The 19,704-nt window shown below is 42.4% G+C and overlaps 1 protein-coding gene and 1 pseudogene across 8 annotated transcripts in view; both read right to left on the minus strand.

Moving 5' to 3' along the window:
• Positions 1-12,851: 12,851 nt before the first annotated feature.
• Positions 12,852-13,897, minus strand: LOC148116508 (uncharacterized; annotated as a pseudogene).
• Positions 13,898-18,441: 4,544 nt separating this feature from the next.
• TESMIN (testis expressed metallothionein like protein) overlaps positions 18,442-19,704 on the minus strand; it is a 40,446-nt gene continuing 39,183 nt past the window's right edge. For 6 of the 8 annotated variants that reach the window (XM_034416736.3, XM_087881143.1, XM_087881136.1 and 3 more), the window contains one exon: positions 18,442-19,060. In XM_034416736.3, the coding sequence (XP_034272627.1) occupies positions 18,868-19,060 (193 nt within the window). In that variant the 3' untranslated portion in view covers positions 18,442-18,867. Of the gene's footprint in view, positions 19,367-19,704 lie in introns of all 8 variants that reach the window. The other 2 variants (XM_087881139.1, XM_087881148.1) reach the window with 1 other exon arrangement.

Genomic DNA, 19,704 nt, shown 5'->3' on the forward strand with positions numbered 1-19,704 from the left:
CCATGGATGAAAAATCAGCCTGATCACTACGAGAACAAAGAGTTCTGCGTTGAGATTGTGGACTTACAGTTCTGTAGCAATGCAACAGTCAAATTAAAATTATACTAACACGATGAACATTAAAATCAACCAAAACCTAGCAGCAAAGTCAGATTTCTGATTTGAAATCAGCCAATCTTGGGGAAAAAACCTGGCCTTTCAAGATTCTACCCAACCAGTCCAACAACAAGGGAAGTCGAGTAATTTATCTTACAGAGGTCAAGAATGTTCCTCATAGTGACATTGCAAGGGCTTCCCCAGTCCCTGTTTATCTAGGAGACACCTGGTTATCTGACAGAGGGAGGCTGGTTTGCTACCTGAAGGTTGGATAAATAATTAGTGTTGCTGCTCTTGTCATCACAACGTAAAGCCTCAAATGCCGCCCCCCCTCCCCGGGCGCAAGACCAAGCGGCGCCGCGTCGGAGAGGACCCATGCCTGGCCTTGCGGAAGGAGGAAGGAGGAGTCACCACCGGGCTGGATCGGGGCCGCATCTGGCTGAGCTTCTTCCCGTCAAGCTCCAACGTTGGAATTTAATTGTTTCAGAAAAGCTTACATATTGACTTTATACAGCCGCTCACCTTGCTTGCTTGTGACTCTGAGCAGTGCAGACAATTAAAAGAAAAACTGAACGATCAACATAATTATCCCCCTTCCTCTGCTTGTTTTTGGCCCTGTGGCAAAGGAGGTGTGGAGGATAACATTCCCGGTTTATATCCTCTTCTGTCTTGTTGGTAACGCACACATGACAACAATTAATTTTATCGTCGGGAAGATGTGCGTATGTATATGTGAGAGGGTGTTGGGATGGATGGGATAGAAGGAATGGGTTTAGAGTGGGTGAATTTGGGGAGAATAAGAGAGCCGGGAGCAAGGAATGGAGCCCCCTCTGCTGAGTGTGCAAACAGAAGCAGATGGGGGCTCAGATATGACCCTTGGCTCGGTATGAGTGGGGTGCCTTGCCTGTCGGGGAGGAGGGGGGCCATTGAGGTGGGGGAGGGGATCTCTGGGGTGTTGGAGAGCCAGAGTATTGCGGTTATGACTGGGAAAGGTAGATATGGCGGGAGCCGAGGGGTAGGCCGCTCTCGGGGAACTAGGACTCACTGTCTCAAAGCGATTACTTGTTCCGGCCCCTCTGGTTCTGGTTCACTGGGCTCGCCTCGTATACCTGGTGACTTGGGATGTCAGGGCCCTGGCCTCAGGCTGCTGCTGTTTAATGCCAGGTCTGTTGTTAACAAGATCCCCCTCGTTCGGGACTTAATTCTGGAGGAGGGGGCTGACCTGGCATGCATAACTGAGACCTGGCTGGGCCCGGAGGGGGGTGTGCCCCTCTCAGAGATGTGCCCAGACGGGTTCCAGATATTGCATCAGCCGCAACTCCAGGGAAGGGGTGGAGGAGTGGCACCTATTGTCTGGAAGAGTCTTTGCCCTCACAGGATCCCTGCCCCTGAGATTGTTGGGTGTGAGTCTCTCCTCTTGAGATTGGACTCAGGGGTTCAGTTGGGCTTGTTGCTGATGTACCTGCCTCCCAGCTGTGTTACAACAGCCCTGCCTGTGTTGCTAGAGGCGGTAGCTGGGCTGGCGGTGGAGTTCCCCAGGCTTATGATACTGGGGGACTTCAATTTGCCGTCACTTGGCGAATCCTCAGATGCAGCTTAGGAGTTCATGGCTTCCATGACAACCATGGACCTGACCCAAGTAGTTCAGGGTCCAACTCATAGGAGGGGACACACACTTGACCTGGTGTTTCTCTCGGAGCAGTGGAGATATGATCAGGAATTAAAGGGTATAGATGCTTCTCCCTTGTCGTGGTCAGATCATTTCCTGCTGAGGTTGGACTTCAGGATGCTACTCCTCCATCGCAGGGAGGTGGAACCGATTAAGTGGTTCCGCCCCAGGCGCCTAATGGACCCTGAAGGGTTCCAGAAGGAGCTTGGGGAGATACCTGACTCCCTTGTCCACAGTCTGGCTGAGTCCCTGGCGGCTGCCTGGAATAGGGCGGCATCGGGGGCACTGGACTGGATTGTGCCTTTGCGACCTCTCCCTGGTGGTGAATCCAGGAAAGCTCCCTGGTTTACCGAGGAGCTTCAGGAGATGAAGCACCAGAAGAGACATCTAGGGAGACGCTGGAAGACCAGTAACTCCGAATCTGACCGAACACTCTTAAGAGCCTTTAATAGGACTTATTTAGTGGTGATACGGGCGGAAAAACGTTTGCATTTTTCCGCACTTATTGCATCCGCTGATTCGCGCCCAGCCGCCCTATTTAGGGTGACTCGCTCCCTCCTTAATGTAGGGAGAATGGAGGAGCCCTTGCAGGGTAGAGCTGAGGACTTTGTGCAGTTTCTGTTGGATAAAGTCGCTCAGATTCGGATGGACCTGGACTCTGATTGGGCAATTCCGACCGAGATGACGGGGTCAGGTCTTAGTCCTATTGTGTGGGATGAGTTTGAGCCTGTGACTCCTGAGGAAGTAGACAAGGCTGTAGGAGTGATGAGTTCCTCCACTTGTTTGTTGGACCTGTGCCCCTTCTGGCTGGTTTTGGCCAGCAGGGAGGTGACACGAGGCTGGCTCCAGGCTTTAGTTAATGCATCCTTGAGAAAAGGGGCCTTCCCGCAACTGTTAAAGGAAGCAGTTGTAAGGCCCCTTCTCAAGAAGCCTTCCCTGGATCCAGCAGAATTAAAGTACTTTCGTCCAGTCTCCAACCTACCCTTTGTGGGAAAGGTTGTAGAGAAAGTGGTGGCACTTCAGCTCCTGCGGTCATTGGAGGAAACGGATTATCTAGACCCTTTTCAGTCTGGCTTCAGGCCTGGCTACAGCACGGAAACTGCTTTGGTCACACTGATGGATGATCTCTGGCGAGCCCGAGATGGGGGTCATTTTTAATTGTCTATGGGTTTTAGTCGGGATTTTAAATTTAGGCCAAAGTTGTGTAATTCTTTTAACAAATTTTAAATTTTGTATTGGGATGTTTTTATTTTGGCTGTACACCGCCCTAAGTCCAGCAGGAGAAGGGCGGTATACAAATTTAATAAAATAAATAAAATAAATAAATTCCTCCATCTTGGTGCTACTTGACCTGCTAATGAAATAGAATGGAAATGATTAAAGAAAAACTCTTTAGAAACAGAAACTTGCTGTGCATGAGGGATGACCGGCTGCTAAATTCCACCCATTTTCCTTAAAAGGATTTGGTGCATTATTTACTGATTTGTGTACTGATTAGCCTCTTCATTACTGTGCACTGGATAATAACTCTTCCAAACTGTAATTCAACATACAGAATAAAACCAGCTATTTGTTAAAAACAAAGGCTGAAAGCCAGGAGTACATTTCATGTAATTGCTAAAGAAAAATGATTAGTTTAATAGCATCAACCCAAAACTGTCAACATAATATAACATTATAATGTTGCAATGACTGGAATGGATTTCATAGCTTCATGACTTGAACAGAAATTGTTTTGATATGAGCTTCCTAAGCAATGAGGAAATGTTGCTAAATGGACAAATTGGAAAGGAGGGAGATAATAGAAATAAACTAAACTGGAGTATTTTCATTATATATTTCCAGACTTAAGAAATAAGTAATCACTTTATATCCATTATCACTGTGTAGATGTAGGAGGAGTATGGACAGCACACATTCAAAATTATTGATCTACTGGTACACACAGACAAGAAAGACCTGATCAAAGGAGTCTCATGTCTCACATGCCATATGAGATCTTTTTAATGCACGTTCTTGACATTTACCGGGTGTAATTTATCTACTTCATGAGCTTGGCTATAAGAAGAATATTGGGTGATAAAATTAAACTAGAGCAGACGGGAGAGTGGAAGTGAGTGAACAAAAAGAATCTAGATAGGTTGAACATCTGACAAAAATTCATATTAACTACATAGATTGCAGTAAAGGACTTAGCTAAACCTAACTAAGTTTTACACTATGTCCTAATTTTTTCATGAATGGATAATGTTTATTTATAATATTTATTATTTTCAGTAAATAAATAAACATCCCCAACCTGATGGTCGCCAAATATGTTAAACTTTAGTTATGATGATCACCAGGTAGCATGTTGGCACAAGGCTGAGGAATGAGGGAAAAAAAGTTACTGAATAGCTGAGACCATATATGCATTCTTGCTCATCCCCAGGAATTAGCTGCAGTTGCTGCTTTTTTCTTCCTTAAAAATAATGGGAACAGTTTTATAGATGGCAAAGAAAAACTTTCCCAAAACCAAGGCTAGGTGTCAAACAAGCTTCTTGGAGGACCGTATTTCTCTGATGAGCCAAAAGGCAATCCCTCAAAGAGGCCACCATAAATGGGGACAGATAAACAGGCTGTCTTGAGAGTACACACAGCAAGTATACCCAAGACAAGGTTGGACTCTGGGGGTTCCTAGTACTGTAATGAGACAATATAAGCTTGAATCCGGAGTTTAGGGGTGTCCAAACTAAATAGATGTTACCTATTCTATTCATAAATAAAACTGTAATGTAATAACATCTTTGTTTAAACCAAATAATTTAGGAATTAGCCCAAATTATTGAATAAACAGTCAAAACATAGTTCTATTGCTGTGATCACATATATGAGAACGGAGCTGTCTCTATAGCCTTCTCCTTGAAAGTGTATTTACTACTGCAGAAAATAAAAGAGGAATGCAATATGTGAGGTATCAAGTATAAATGCTTGATATAGTTATATTTTCTCTTTCTATTTTATCCCGCCCCATGTAGGCACAGAAGAAGTCCCATTATCTGTCCTTTTGTTACAGAACCCCTGACACTAATTTTGATGTGCTGATCATTGAGAAGGCTAAATTACTCTCTCAAATGCTGCCTCTCAATTTGGCATAAAGCCAAAATCTGAGCCGAAGAGGAAGTGGGGGGAGACAAAACCATAATGCCCAGTTCAACTTGCATCTAGTGTCATCAGTGGTGGGTTCCTCCCGGTTCGGTCCGGTTCAGCGGAGCCGGTAGCGGTGATGATATGACGTCACCAAACCGGTTCTCAACCCACCCACGTTATTCTTACCTTTTATTTGGTCCTACCCCCAATCTATTGCTGCCTCCTGAGTCCCAGCTGATGACTAGAGGGAAAAAAACTGTTTAAACTCTTGCCGCGGGGCTTCGAAGGGCCGTCCTACAGCTGATCAGTGTTAAAAGCAAACAAATGAGTCGGGTCGTAAGTGCGAGGACTGGTCGTAAGTGCGAGGACCTTCCAGAAATGACTCTGACCAGCTAGCCAAGCCCACCTAGTCACATGACCTCCAAGTCACACCCACAAAATAAGCCACACCCACAGAACCAGTAGTAAAAAAAATTAGAACCCACCCCTGAGTGTCATCATCACCATTTGAAAGCTGAAAGTCCCAAATCAGATCTTGGATAATCTTTGGATAAAGCTGATAAACACTCAACCAGCATAGTGAAGTTTTAGAATCAGGTCTGATCCAAAATATTGGATTTTCATCTGCTGAATGAAGGCAAACATATCATGTTACTCTTTTAGAAAGTTAAAATTACATTAATTTAGGCTTTGACCATCATGCTTGTCTCCTGGTAGTTACATTATCTGACAATTCAAAGGTAAAAGACTAAGAGGAAAAAAATAGCAATCACTGTGCAGAATAGGTTATATTTTTCAGTGATTTACCACTACATTATTTTGTAGAATAAACTTATCCAAAAGACACTTGTTAAAGCCTTGAAGAAATCTGTGTGATGGGGAAAAAGGAGACTTGAAGATAAATCTTATGACAATATCTGAATATATTTAAGATGAAAACTATTAGAATAAAAAAGAAGGAATGTAAAGTTGATTTATTTAATTGAAGTACAAATAAGACATTTTTGCAAGTTCTGGTGACCGTCTATGGATTTTTTTGCTGACACCATGATAGAAAAGCTGATGTTTTATGAATTTCCTTATAGATAAGGCATGGGTTATGGAATGCAGAGATAGATGTTGGTAATTTTATAGGAGGTAATGAATTACTAAATTTCTTTATGCATGTAATAAAGGTTGGAAGTAACTTCTTTATATATTTTCTTTTTCTTTTTTCTTTCATCTTTTATTCTTTTTATTCCTTTTCTTTATCCTATTCTATTTTTTTCTCAAAAAAGATTAAAACAGATTAACAGAGTTGGAAGGGACCTTATAAGTCATCTAGTCCAACCCCCCCACTCAAGCAAGAGACCCTACACCATTTCTGACAAATGGCAGTCCAATCTTTTCTTGAAAGTGTCAAGTGATGAAGCTCCCACAACTTCTGAAGGCAAGCTGTTCCATTGGTTGATTGTTCTCACTGTCAGAAAGTTCCTCCACATTTCTAGGTTGAATCTTTCCTTGGTCAGTTTCCATCCATTAGAGTGTTAGCTATTCCTGCCAGCTTAGTATCATCTGCAAATTTGGTAAGTTCCCCTTCTATTCCCTCATCTAAATCGTTTATGAAGATATTGAAGAGTACTGGACCTAAGACGGAAACTTGTGGCACCCCTCTGCTTACTTCTCTTCATGTAGACTTAGACCCATTAAGGACTACTCATTCAGTACGGTTTGTCAGCCAGTTGTGAAGCCATCTGGATGTGAAACTATCTATCCCACTTTTTTCTAGTTTACGAAGAAGTAGGTTGTGGTCTACTTTGTTGAATGCTTTGCTGAAGTTTAAGTATATTATGTCCACAGTATTTCACTGGTCTACTAATTTAGTCACTATGTTGAAGAATGAAATAAGATTGGTTTGGCATGATCTGTTTTTAACAAACCCATGCTGGCTGCTAGTTATTACTTTACTCATTTCTAGGTGTTGGCAGATCTTTTCCAGTATCTTCCTGGGTATTGATGTTAGGCTTATTGATCTGTAGTTTTCCTCGGTCTGTTTTTTTTCCCTTTTTTGAAGATGGGAATGGGAACCACATCAGCTCTTTTCCAGTCCTCTTGTAGTTCCCCAGTGTTCCAGGATTTTTGAAAGATGTGGTACAATGGTTCTGAGATGACATCTGCCAGCTCCTTTAGAACTCTGGGATGTAATCCATCAGGTCCTGGTGATTTGTATTCATCAAGATCAGACAGGTGTTCTCTTACTATTTTTTTTTTTTTGCTTATTTTAACTTTTTATCTCCAGTCTGTTTTTTACAGTTGTTTCTGGTAGGTTGGGCTATAGTTTCTTTTTGCGTGAAGACCGATGCAAAAAATCTAAGTTAAATTTGTATTAGTTTTTACTATTGTGATCAAAATTCATAATAAAAATTTTATTAAAAAAAGAAAAAAACTGACAGGATTTTCTTTTATCCAAATTTTGCAGGGAAGGTACCTCTTCAGGTTCAGGTTTAAACAAAACTATTTCATTTTGCCCAAGTGTAAAATGTTGATTGCTTTTCTTATCTTTCTCACAAGTAGAAGAATATGGAACAAATTCAGATTACTATATAGTAATAACCTTTAAAAAGTTTCTATTTCTTAATGCAAAAATTGTCACTGAATGAATTTTTCAAGCAGTGGAACTGCCTGCCTCCTGCAATCATGGGGACCCCATAACTAAAGGTTTTTGAGCAAAAGTTGATCAGCTGTTTGTTTTGGTTGGTCTGAGGATTCCTGCATTGGTAAGAGGTAGGAAAAGACTTCATAGAATCATAGGATTAGAAGGTTTCTTCTAATCCTATGATTCTTTGAAAATGTTCCCTCTGCTGTAAAGGCACACAAACTTTGCAAACTTTTTGTCTATTTAGTGTTACTGCATTCATTGATGAAGAAACCCTTGGTCCAGCTTTTCTCCAATTAGTTGTAGATGAGACTGTACAGCTAATGATGCAAAATGCATTTTAGTTAATACTCTAGTATCCTGTAATTCATGGATCAGAAGGACATTTTACTAGAAAATGACAGTGTGATCTTCGATCCATAATAATATTATTCCATAGCAAAGGTACTTAATGATATGTTGTGTTCATCTGCATTTTCAAAAAACCTTCTGTCCTATAATTGAAAAATGCTTTCTTTTGGGTTGTTTTGGTTTCACCAGCAGTAAGTAGAAGCCTTGTTGAGCAGGATAGCTTACCGTAAAATATTAGTGGCCATTAATTTTCATTACGGTAATAGCTCACAGAGTTCAAGCTACAATTCTGACAAATTGCACAAACCAACATGCATACCCACTGATTGCAACATTAGTCAAAATTCAACTCTTGACATTCATATGCAATATTTATGTGACCCATATCACAGCAGTACTAAATGACCCAGAATCTTTAATACATTTTGTTTATATTTTGTGAAACATAGTATAACTTTCAGTTTATAAATGAGAAAGTTGTGATGTTGTTAAAAGCAAAAATTACATTTGCTATGAGTCTTAACAGAATTTACAATATTTATATTACTTTGCTTTTAAAAGTTTAGCATAAACTATTTACCATGTGATTAGGTATAAAATGGTAAGAACTGCCTGTTTCTCCTCTAAACCCAAATGAGAGGTCACAGGAATAGCCAATGGGCATGGCCAGTATGAGGTGCTGCTGACCATAGCCACTCACTGCCAAAACTTACATTCTTTGCAGCAGACAAGAAATGGACAAATGATTTCACCCAAAACCAAGATTGTTGCAGAGGCTTCTTTAGTCAGATTTATTGAAAAGAAAATTGGATTAGGTTACAGAAATCTCAGCAATGGGATTATTTTCAAATTCAGAAGCTATTTTGTCTCCAAGCCTGCTAAGGTGGGAACTTTTTTCTGTGTTTAACCACATTTTTGACTGATAAAAGAGGAATGTCTAAATGTTAAAAATATAAATATTTCTCAAGCAATGAACCTAGTTACTTAATTATTGATTGGTCTTTTCTATTTTACCTTTCTTCAACTTCCAAACAATATATTGTGTGCACAATAGAGAATGCAGATTGAAGTAAGAAACAAGGTACCTTTGTCATATTTACGGAAGAGTGCTAAACCAGTGATCAAAAACCAGGGTGTCTATGTAGGAGAGAGGTATAGGATAAAGCAGGAATAACAGATTACTAGATATGTATTTAATCAGAGTTCCCCAAACTGGTCAATACTGACCCTTAAGGGTTAATAGAACTATTTATTATTATGGTCATCAGCTATAATTCAGATTCAGAATCTGATTCATAACATTGCTCCAACTGAGCCTATCGATTGTCAGCCTCAGAATTCATCAAGGGGCTGATTAATCACAGGCATCTCCTGATCAATTGAAGGATGAGGCATGGCTCCCAAGTCCCAGGTCTCAAAGTATGTAGCAGTAAGCAAAGCAATATTAGTCAATGAGGTTCCTCACTAGGTAAAGTGTAATGGAATGTGTTAAATTGGGTGATTGAGGAGGCAGAAGCAAGGTCTTCAGTAACAACAGCTCTTTAATTCAGTGTGAGACTTTAGCAAAGGTTACAGTAATACAGCTCCCTTTATATACCTTGCTGGCCAGGAAGCTGACCAATCACAATTGACCAATTACCTTTTAAACTTCCAGCCAAAACTATATACATAACACCCCTCCCTTCCCAGAGAACACTTAGGCTCGACATTTACATTTTTGCATACAAAATCACTGTTGTGGCTCCATCCTCCGAGCCTATCTTATCGGAGGAAGAAGGCTCAGAACATGAAGGAGAGGAGACGGTCAGGCCTCCCTCTCCAGGACCCTCCTCTCTGGCAATGCCTCAGGTGTCTCCCGAAGGAGAAGAGATTGGCCAAGAGCCAGGTGTTTCCGAGCCGTCGGATAGTGACGAAGAAACATTGTGGTTGGACCCACGCCAGCGTCGGAGAGACAAGCATGAACAGCAGAAAAGGAGGCGTGCCAGAGATTAAGCTGAGTCACTGGACCACACCCCACAGGCTATAAAAGGGAGTGTGGTGGCCATTTGGACTCTGTGACAGACAAAGCTAATCTCTGGTGAGGCACTTGCACTGGCGAGACACAACACCTATTTGCCGTGGATTTACTTACAAACTGGACTATTCAAACTGTGTGTATTTTTGTCTGTGTTATGGGAGTAAAAGCTCTTGGCAGGCAGCCATGGAGTTGCTGCCAAGTTCCTTATCACTGACGTTGTGTGTTTGAAGAGTTTATTTAACCCTCGGCTGGCTGGTTGGGTGTGTGCGTGGTACGGGGACAGAACAATCACGCAGGTGACCAGGGCGTTCCCTATGCCTAGTTGACCTGCGCAGTTCAGTCTGAGGCGTGGTGTCGAGCTGGTCGGAGGGACCTTTTGTTTCCCCCAGCTCCGCCAATGGAACCTCCTGGATTACTTTGGGGGTGTTGATTTCCTCGGCTGGGAGAGACATCTCGCTGGGGCGGCGCTGGACACCGAAGTCCCCAGATAAGTCTCCAGATTTCATCGGGCTTGAGCTAACTGTTGTGGGAAGAGTTTGGAAGTTAGGGCTTGGACTTTCTGGTTGGCGTTCTGGTTCGATGGCCACCCTTTTCCAGAGTTGATCAATGTGCCTTCACCATATCCTCCCGTCTTCCATGTCTACTGTGTATGACTTGGGGCCTGTGATATCCGAAATAGTCCCAGCTACCCATAGGGGCCCATTTGCGTAGTTCCTGGCAAAAACTGGTGTCCCACTCTGGAATTCCCTCAGCTTCTTGTCGCCCCCCTTGAACCCGTCTGGGGAATAGTTGGGGTGTAACCGGTCCAGGATGCACCTAAGTTTCCTGCCCATTAGGAGTTCAGCAGGGCTGTGCCCTGTGGCCATACATGGTGTGGTGTGTTGGACAGCCAGGAACTTATCTACTCTGGCCTGCCAGTCCCCAGACACTGTGAGAGTGCCTCCTTGGCCATTCTCACGAACCTTTCAGCCAGTCCATTACTGGCCAGATGAAAAGCTGCAGAGAGTGCACCAACTCTGCTAGGTACCCCTCAAATTGGGTGGCGGTGAATTGGGGCCCACTGTCTGATACGAGTGTATCGGGCAACCCGTGTGTGGCAAAGAGTTTCCGAAGCACTTTGATTACCGCTTTGGAAGTCGTGGATTGCATTAGGATGATTTCGAGCCATTTGGAATAGGCATCGATGATGACCAGGAACGTCTGGCCATGAAAGGGGCCTGCAAAATCTATGTGGATTCTAGTCCAGGGACCTCGGGGGTGTTCCCATTCCCTGACTGATGCTGTGGGTGGATCTGGCCTGGATTCCTGGCAGGGTTGACACTTCTCAGTAATGTTGTTGTCCATCTGTGGCCACCAAATGTAGCTCCTGGCTAGCCCTTTCATCCTCACAATTCTGGGGTGTCCATCATGTAAAATGTGCAAGACTTTTTTCCTTAAGCATAAGGGTACAATGACAAGATCACCCCACAATACATAACCCCCTTGCATAGACAATTCATCCCGCTTGTTTACAAACGCTTTAAATTCCCCGCCTTCGATCCTTCTCAGCCACCCCCTCGTGACCCAGCCCATGACTGTTTTCAAAACATGGTCTTTAGACGAGACTCTCACTATTTCGGCAGAAGCGAGAGGGCCTGAGTCCAAAGTGTCAATCAGCAATACTGGTATCCAGGGGTTGGGTCTTCTATGATGTCTGGTAGTGGGCATCTGCTGAGGGCATTGGCATGCCCCAAACTCAGTCCGGGTCGGTGTACAAGGCGATAGGAGTATGCCACTAGGAAGATTACCCATCAAGTCATTTGTGGAGACAAGGCAACAGGTGTGGGCAGATCCCCCGCCAGGAGGCCCAAAAGCGGCCGGTGGTCTGTAACAAGTTCGAAGTCCCGCCCAAACAAGTACTCGTGGAATTTCTTTACTCCCGAGATGGCTGCTAGAGCTCCTTGTCCAACTGGCTGTAATTTCTCTCAGCGCTGGACAGGGTGCAGGAATAGTAATAGATGGGCGCCTCTAGTCCATTTGGTAGTCTGTGGCTCAAAACAGTCCCTACTCCAAAGGGGGACACATCACAGACTAACACAAGGGGAAGCGTAGCGTTATACTGAATCAGGAAACTGTCTGCAGACAAAAGTTTCTTCACAGCAGCAAACGCGGCAGCCTCAGCTTTTCCCCAGACCCAGGGTTCGTTCTTGGCCAATAGTCTATGCAGAGGTTCAGCTACTGTTGCCTTGTCTCGCAGGAATATTGCATAGAAATTTAGTAACCCCAGGAACGCTTGTATATCTGCTTTGTTTTTTGGGATTGGCGCATTCCTAATGGCCCTTATTTTGCTTTCAGTGGGGTGAATGCCCATTCCATTCACCCTGTACCCCAGAAATTCAACAGAGGGCACTGCGATCCTGCATTTGTTTCGCTTGACCCTGAGGCCCGGGCTCCTGAATTTCTCTAGTACTTGTCTCAAGCGGTCCCCCAATTGTTGTTCGTCTTCTGCCATAATGAGGATATCATTGAAATAGGGAACTACCCCTGGAAGTCCTTGCAGCAGGCGTTCCATCGTGCTTTGGAATAGGCCGGGAGCTATGCTGACTCCGAATTGTAGTCTAGTACATTTGAAAGCACCTCTGTGTGTTATGATAGTCTGTGCCTCTGTGGTAGCGCCATCTACCGGTAGTTGCTGGTACGCCTGCGCAAAATCAAGTTTTGCAAAGATCTTGCCAGGGCCCAGGGAATGAAGCAAATGGTGCACGATGGGGACCGGATAAGCACTCTGCTGGACAGCCTTATTGATTGTGCATTTGTAATCAGTGCAGATGCACACAGACCCATCTGGCTTAATGGGCGTCACTATTGGGGTTTCCCATTTGGCGTGGTCGATGGGAACTAGGACCCCCTGCTTAATAAGCTTATCCAGTTCAATGTCAATTTTTGGTTTTAGTGCAAAAGGCATACTCCTCGTCTTAAATCTGATTGGGGCTACACAAGTTAAAAGAGATAGGGGTCCCCACGTACTTGCCCAGCCGGTCGTTGAACACATCCTGGAATTCTTGCATCAGGTTGTCCCTCAGGCTGCTGCCACTCGTGTTGTGGACTGCGGTGAATCCCATTCCTAGGGTCTTAAACCAGTCCAGTCCCAGGAGGCTCGGTAGGTGTCCACTGACCACAGTGAGGGGTAGCTTCTTCCGGTGCTCTCCTTACTCGACCTGGAACATGCCTACTCCTTCCACGGGGATGCGGTTTCCTTGGTAGTTAAAAAATCCGAATCCGCTGGGGCTGTAGTTGACCCTTTTTTAAACTGGGTATGGCCGTTTTCAGGGTGACCCAGGACATGATGGATAGAGATGAGCCGGTGTCGATGTCCATTTTGCATGGGCTCCCCTCTATTTCCACCCTGGTGTGGACCTTCTTCTCAATGGTTGCACTGGCTTGGTCTACCCTGGTGTTGAAGGTCTCGTGGTTTTTGAAACTTGCGCCTTTTTTTGTGTTGCCATCTTTGTTGGTCCTCTTGTACCACGCTGGCTCTGATTGGCTGGATCCACTCTTTGGCTTGTGGCTGACTGGTAGACTTGCCCTGCAGACTCTTGCCAAATGTCCTTTTTTATCGCAGTGTCTGCAGATGGCGTCCCTGAACTTGCAGGACTGTCGTTGGTGGAACCCTCTGCAATTTGTGCAGTTCTCTCGGTCATCCTTCTGGTCGCGTCGGTGTCGTTGTTTGGAAGACGTCTTCATCAGACTCTTCCTCGCTGTCGGTCTGGGTTGCCCCGCGGTGCATCGGTGTTGACCTTGGCGTTGCTTGTGATGGTGCTGGTCGTTGCAGGGTTTCTGTAGCCTTGGTGGAGGATTCGTGTGCTCTTGCTTCGTCAAGAGCGATGTGGAGTGTTAGATTAGACCTGGCGAGCAGTCTTCTCTGTAGGTGATTATTTCTAACGCCGCAGATTAGTTGCTCTAGGAGCGCATCGAGGTCTCGGTACTCGCAGTGCATGGCTGCCTTGCGCAGGGTGGCCATGTAAGCGCTGATTGGCTCGCCTTCTCGCTGCAGCCATTGCCTCTGGATGAATTTCGATGGTACCGGGGCATAGTGAGTCTTCAGCGAGGCTTGCAAAGCCTGCCAAATACCACTTGGACCGGGGTCGGTTCCGATAGTGACTCAGCCATGCCGAAAATCTCCGGTCCACAGTGGCTCAGGAACAGGGCTCGTTTCCTGTTGTTGGAGAGACCCTGTAAATCGCTGGCCTCCAGGAAGCACTTGAACCGAGCCATATACGACCCCTACTTCTCTCTGGCTGGGTCGAAAGGCGTTGGCGGTATAAAAGCAGTCATCGTGAAGGTCTCTCTCTTGGCACCGAGCTCGTCCACCTGGCTGAATCCGTTGTTGTTAGCTCTTTTCCAGCTTACTACTCATTGCCTCAATCCCACCTTCGTCGCCAATGTTAAGTTGGGCGATTGAGGAGGCAGAAGCAAGGTCTTCAGTAACAACAGCTCTTTAATTCAGTGTGAGACTTCAGCAAAGGTTACAGTAATACAGCTCCCTTTATATACCTTGCTGGCCAGGGAGCTGACCAATCACAACTGACCAATTACCTTTTAAACTTCCCGCCAAAACTATATACATAACAGAATGTATAAATTATCTTGAAGAAAGAAGGGACAAGATTCTGTCTAGGAAACAATCAGACAATAGGAGCAGAAGAAAGAAAGTGCAAACAATCAGGGAAAGAAAGACCCACCCTAATGGATCAAACAGTTAAAGTGGAGGCAGGAAGTTTTCTATCTTCAGACTTGCAAGATTCTGTTAATGTAGCCTTACAATAAAATAGAATTAGTTCATCTTGTCTTGTTTCCTATCTGGTTTATTTGGGAGGGCTGAAACAAAGAGTGAAGCCTGAGTATTTAAGCCAGATGCCTATAGATTGATTCATGGAACCATTTTGCTTCCAGCTTTATTTGGAATCAACAGTTTGGAATTCCAGCTCATGACTCTTGTTTTTGTGTTTCCCTGCTCTTGAATTCTTGTCTATTGGACCAGCTAATTATCTGACTTGGCTCTTTGACTCCTGGAATGAATTTGGAGCATTTTCTTGCTACCTGAATTTGAAATGGAATTATTAAGGCAAGCACTCTTTGCAAAAACCTTGCTTGATGAACTTGTCTATTGTTATTTGTCTGGTTCAAGTAAATAATTCAACTCTTTAGCAACTTGTGTCTGTGTGTCAGAACAATGATTAGTAATATTATAGTATTTATGAACTTATTTTCATATAATAAAAGTTTAGGGGTCAATGAAAAATTTGAAATATTATGAGCTGAACATTTTGGAGACCCTTGATTTAAATGAACAAGTCCAGCACTCTTAAGAGTGCTACATCTATGTTCAAAAATATCCTAACTCGGAGGTCAATGGGATAGAGATCCTCAAGTTTAAACAACTTGACAAATGATTACATCTCATTCACCCAGAGATGTTGAAGTTACCTGATTGCATGTTAAGGACAGTGGCTGGAGGATTTTTCCCCCCGTTGTCAGGTGATACTAGCTGGGAGAAGCAGAGTCAGGGAAATCCACCAACTCTTGCCTTCAACTGACCCATATTAAAATTGCAAGGATATAACAGCAGTGACCAGACATATCATTAAAGGAAAATAGAGTTTGGCTATCAAGGCACCACAATTTATACTGACAGAGCCATTTCATGGGATGGGCATCCATAAAATAAATAATACATAAATAATGAATATAATAAAATATATTAAAATTATAATATCTATATAAATATGAATGCAGCTTTGAGGAAGAGCTTTTTGCTTATAAATAAGTCTCTTTTCCTGGCAAATAGATGGGGAAGAAATGGAGGTAGTGACAGATTTTATTTTCCTGGGCTCCAAGATCACCGCAGATGGGAACTGCAGCCAAGAAATTAAAAGACACTTGCTCCTGGGGAGAAAAGCTATGGCAAATCTAGACAGCATACTAAAAAGCAGAGACATCACCCTGCCAACAAAAGTGCATATAGTCAAGGCTATGGCTTTCCCAGTTGCAATGTATGGCTGTGAAAGTTGGACCCAGTGGTGGGTTTCAACTGGTGTTACCACTGGTTTGCTTTGCACACACGCTTTGTGCGCGCTTTGCGATTTGCTTCATGCAAGCGCATTGCATTTCACAACGCTGAGGCATGGCAATCCGCTCTGCCGCGCCTATCAGCTGGGCTAAAAACAACCAAATATAGGTAGGTATAGCGCAGGGGCGGGTGGGAGAGCCCAGCTGATGGTCGGAGAGAATCAGTTCGCTCTTACCTCACCATCACCCCTACCAGCTCACCTGAACCGGGGAGAACCGGTAGTAACCCACCACTGGTTGGACCATAAGAAAGACTGAGCGCCAAAGAATTGAGGCCTTTGAACTATGGTGCTGGAGAACGCTCCTGCAAGTCCCTTGGACTGCAAGGCGAACAAACAAGCCAGTCCTAGAGATCAACCCTGACTGATCTTTAGAAGGCCAGATCCTGAAGATGATCTGATATTTTGGCCACCTAATGAGAAGGAAGGACTTACTGGAGAAGAACTTAATGCTGGAAAAGACTGAGGGCAAAAGAAGAAGGGGACGACAGAGAACGAGGTGGCTGGATGGAGTCACTGAAGCAGTAGCTTAAATGGACTCCAGAGGATGATAGAGGACAGGAAGCCTGGAGGAACGTTGTCCATGGGGTCGCGATGGGTCAGACACGACTTTGCAACTATCAACAAAAGGCCTCTAAGATTTTGATACAAGAAATGGATGGATAGATGAGTAGAGAAGTAAATGTCTTTTTGGAAGAAAAAAAATTCTCCAACTTAGTATAAATTTCTTGAATGTAAAATAAACATCAGATCCTACAAGAACCTGACATGGACACAAGCACTCTCCTGTACATACCAAGATCTATGTCTACAAGAGCATTGCAGAGAATTTTACAGTGACTCAAGGTGTGTATTTGTATTAAATCCAACAAGTGTTCCTAATCATCTTCTGCTCCAGAATAGTGCCACTGTCAGAATCTCTTCTGTAAATAGGTCTTTAGATTCACCCATTTACACTTGTTTTTTTCCCCTCTTTAAGCCACCCGCTATGAATTATGTTCTTATGTCTAATTAGCTTTGTCATTTAAAAGTATTTCCCTTTCTTTCTTGATAAGATTTTCCAGTTTCCAAAACTTTTGCTTAATAATGTAATTTTACCATAATGATATATGCCTTAAAGACATTGAAAACATTGCATACCCCTGACTAGTTTTCTTATTACAGCATAATATAGATAGATGTGTTTCTAGCTGCAGTAATTACTTTAATTTCATAGAAACATAAGACTGTTGAGTAATCGGCTATTACTAATGTAATTACTCCAACAAAAATGGTTCACAAAGAGACAGTGTTAGAGTTGTTCCTACATTGTACTAATTTAATAGTGAGTCACATTTATCTCTGAAGTGAATAATACAGGATAGCAAAATCCACATTATAATTAAGATGTATGAAAAGCATTTTTTGAGATGTACTATTGAGCTTTCCACAATAAACCTGTATCTTTCTGTCATTCTTATGTCATTCTTGGTTGTATTACACGGCCTCCTGAAAATCAAGGGATATATTTGTCTTAATTGAACACTAAAGATGCATTTTTTACATTTAAGAATAATATTTAAGCAGGCAAATATTCAATTCCATAAGCAGAGAATGTGCACTATACAAGGTCCTCTAGATTTTCCCCCTCTAGTTTCATAGCTATTTTTAAAAAAATGTTTTTGAGTTGAATTCTCAGTGATAACACTTTGGTGCATTTTTTAATGAAATGCATTTATGCAGTTCCTTCTTTTGGTCTCATATACAGTAAAGTAGAAAATAGACACGGCTCAGTTTTAGAGAAGAAACTAGATGAAGTTGATTGTTTCCTATAATAGATCCTTTGCAAATCTACTGCTTCTAACTAGATTTTAACTAGAATTTCCATCAATGATTGATGCATGTTTCATTTGTCATGCTGCAAGCCAGCTTCCAAAAGTCTTCATATCATATCATAAGATATATGAAATTATGATATAACATTCATATTAAATTATGATAAATTATGATTCATTAATATATGGCTGGAGGGATGTGCATCTCTGTGATTAATCATACTCTTCCTATGGACTAATTGCAAAATACTGTGCAAAATTGTCCCGGCTGCTAGGGAAAAGGTCTACTGGCAATTCTCTTCCCCACAGGGAGTGGATCATCCTAAATGAGCACTTGACTGATAAATCACCTACACAATAAGAAAGAAATAATAATATTTTGCCACTTTTATCACCAGATTGTAGATTTGAATATGAGCTCATATACCCCGTGTTCAGTCTTTGATTTCTAGTCTTTCTTTAATGGTACTCTAGGCATTGTTTCTGCCACACCATCTTCCAGAAATCTAAAGAACCTTGGTCCTTGCTCACTGAATGTGGGGTGTCTTGAATGTCATGCCTCAAGCCTTCAGTTTCATGAGGTACACATATGTTGCACAATACTGTCTAGCACACACAAATAATCTTGTTAAGGATATTTATTAGCTGAAATGTATGCCATTGTTACAAAACTAGTAAATAAAGCAAATGGAAAACAGTTCCTTTCATTTTAACAATTGAACATTAAAACAGGGACCTTGCAATTCTTCAGTTTTATTTCATCTTTAGTCAGACACTGAGTACTGAACAAGGGGAGTAAAGTAAGAGTAAAGAAATTTTATATGCACACACATACAGACCATATTAGTAATTCATTTAAATAATAATTTAAATATAGAATATCCAGCTGAACTTTTCATTGCTCTGCTAATTTGGAACAAAATAATTATCAATTATGATAATATAAAAGCAAGAGAAATAGAATTAGAAAATAAACTAAGTGGGTTACTGTATATATATCAAAATTAAAATAATTTCAAGCAATACTTTAGCACTGCAAGTAAAACACATTATTCTACTTTCAGTCCTTTGGATTTAAATTCAGAGTGAAGAATCTGCGCTAAGCATCTCCCAAATTCTTCTAGGATCATTTGTTCAGCTAAGCAAATGGAGTAATCTTGTTTTTCTGCCTCTTCAGCTTGAGCAAGAAGACAGGCACATGTTGCCTCAACCACCTCCCAAGATATACACGTACTAGATTGTCTATTACAACAAAACAATATATAATTACATTTTAAATATATAAATTGATGCAAAGAGAATTGCCATACATAACCACCAAATTCTAAATTTACTCATGGCTTAAGTAACTGTTCTGTGACAGATTTTTATTTCAACACTGACTGATCCCTGAATAGATGTTAAGTGACAGCAGAAGTCAGTCTGAGAGACACCAAACATTTTTTTAAATTTGCAGCTTTCTTTCTGCAACCAATCTCCTTTGATACAGGTAGCTGGAATCTTTCAAGAAAAAGATAGGGACAGGGTTGTCTGCAGGGACGACAATTGCTGAAAGCAAACATGAGCCATGTTACAATGTAATCTCTGCATACTTGCTTGCAATGTTTTGGCAGAAGACAGACAAAAACTTAATTCAATGAATGATCAGATTGGGACAGGCATATGAAAGGAGAAGTTCTGAATTATGCAAACTTGTAATTTTGGCATCTTCTTGTCTACCTAGGGGTATTGAATGCACAGGGAACAAATGATGAATTAAGCTTCCTGCTGTTATCCATCACTTCTTGTACCTTTAATGCAGTATTTCAGTATTTTAGTTCATTCTTTCAGAACTCAACTAATGCCAAATGTTAATTTTAGTCTTTAGTCAGATAATACCAATTAGT

This window comes from Pantherophis guttatus, chromosome 1 (assembly GCF_059756535.1).
Source record: "Pantherophis guttatus breed Tessera chromosome 1, ASM5975653v1, whole genome shotgun sequence".
Classification (NCBI taxonomy): Eukaryota; Metazoa; Chordata; class Lepidosauria; order Squamata; family Colubridae; genus Pantherophis; species Pantherophis guttatus.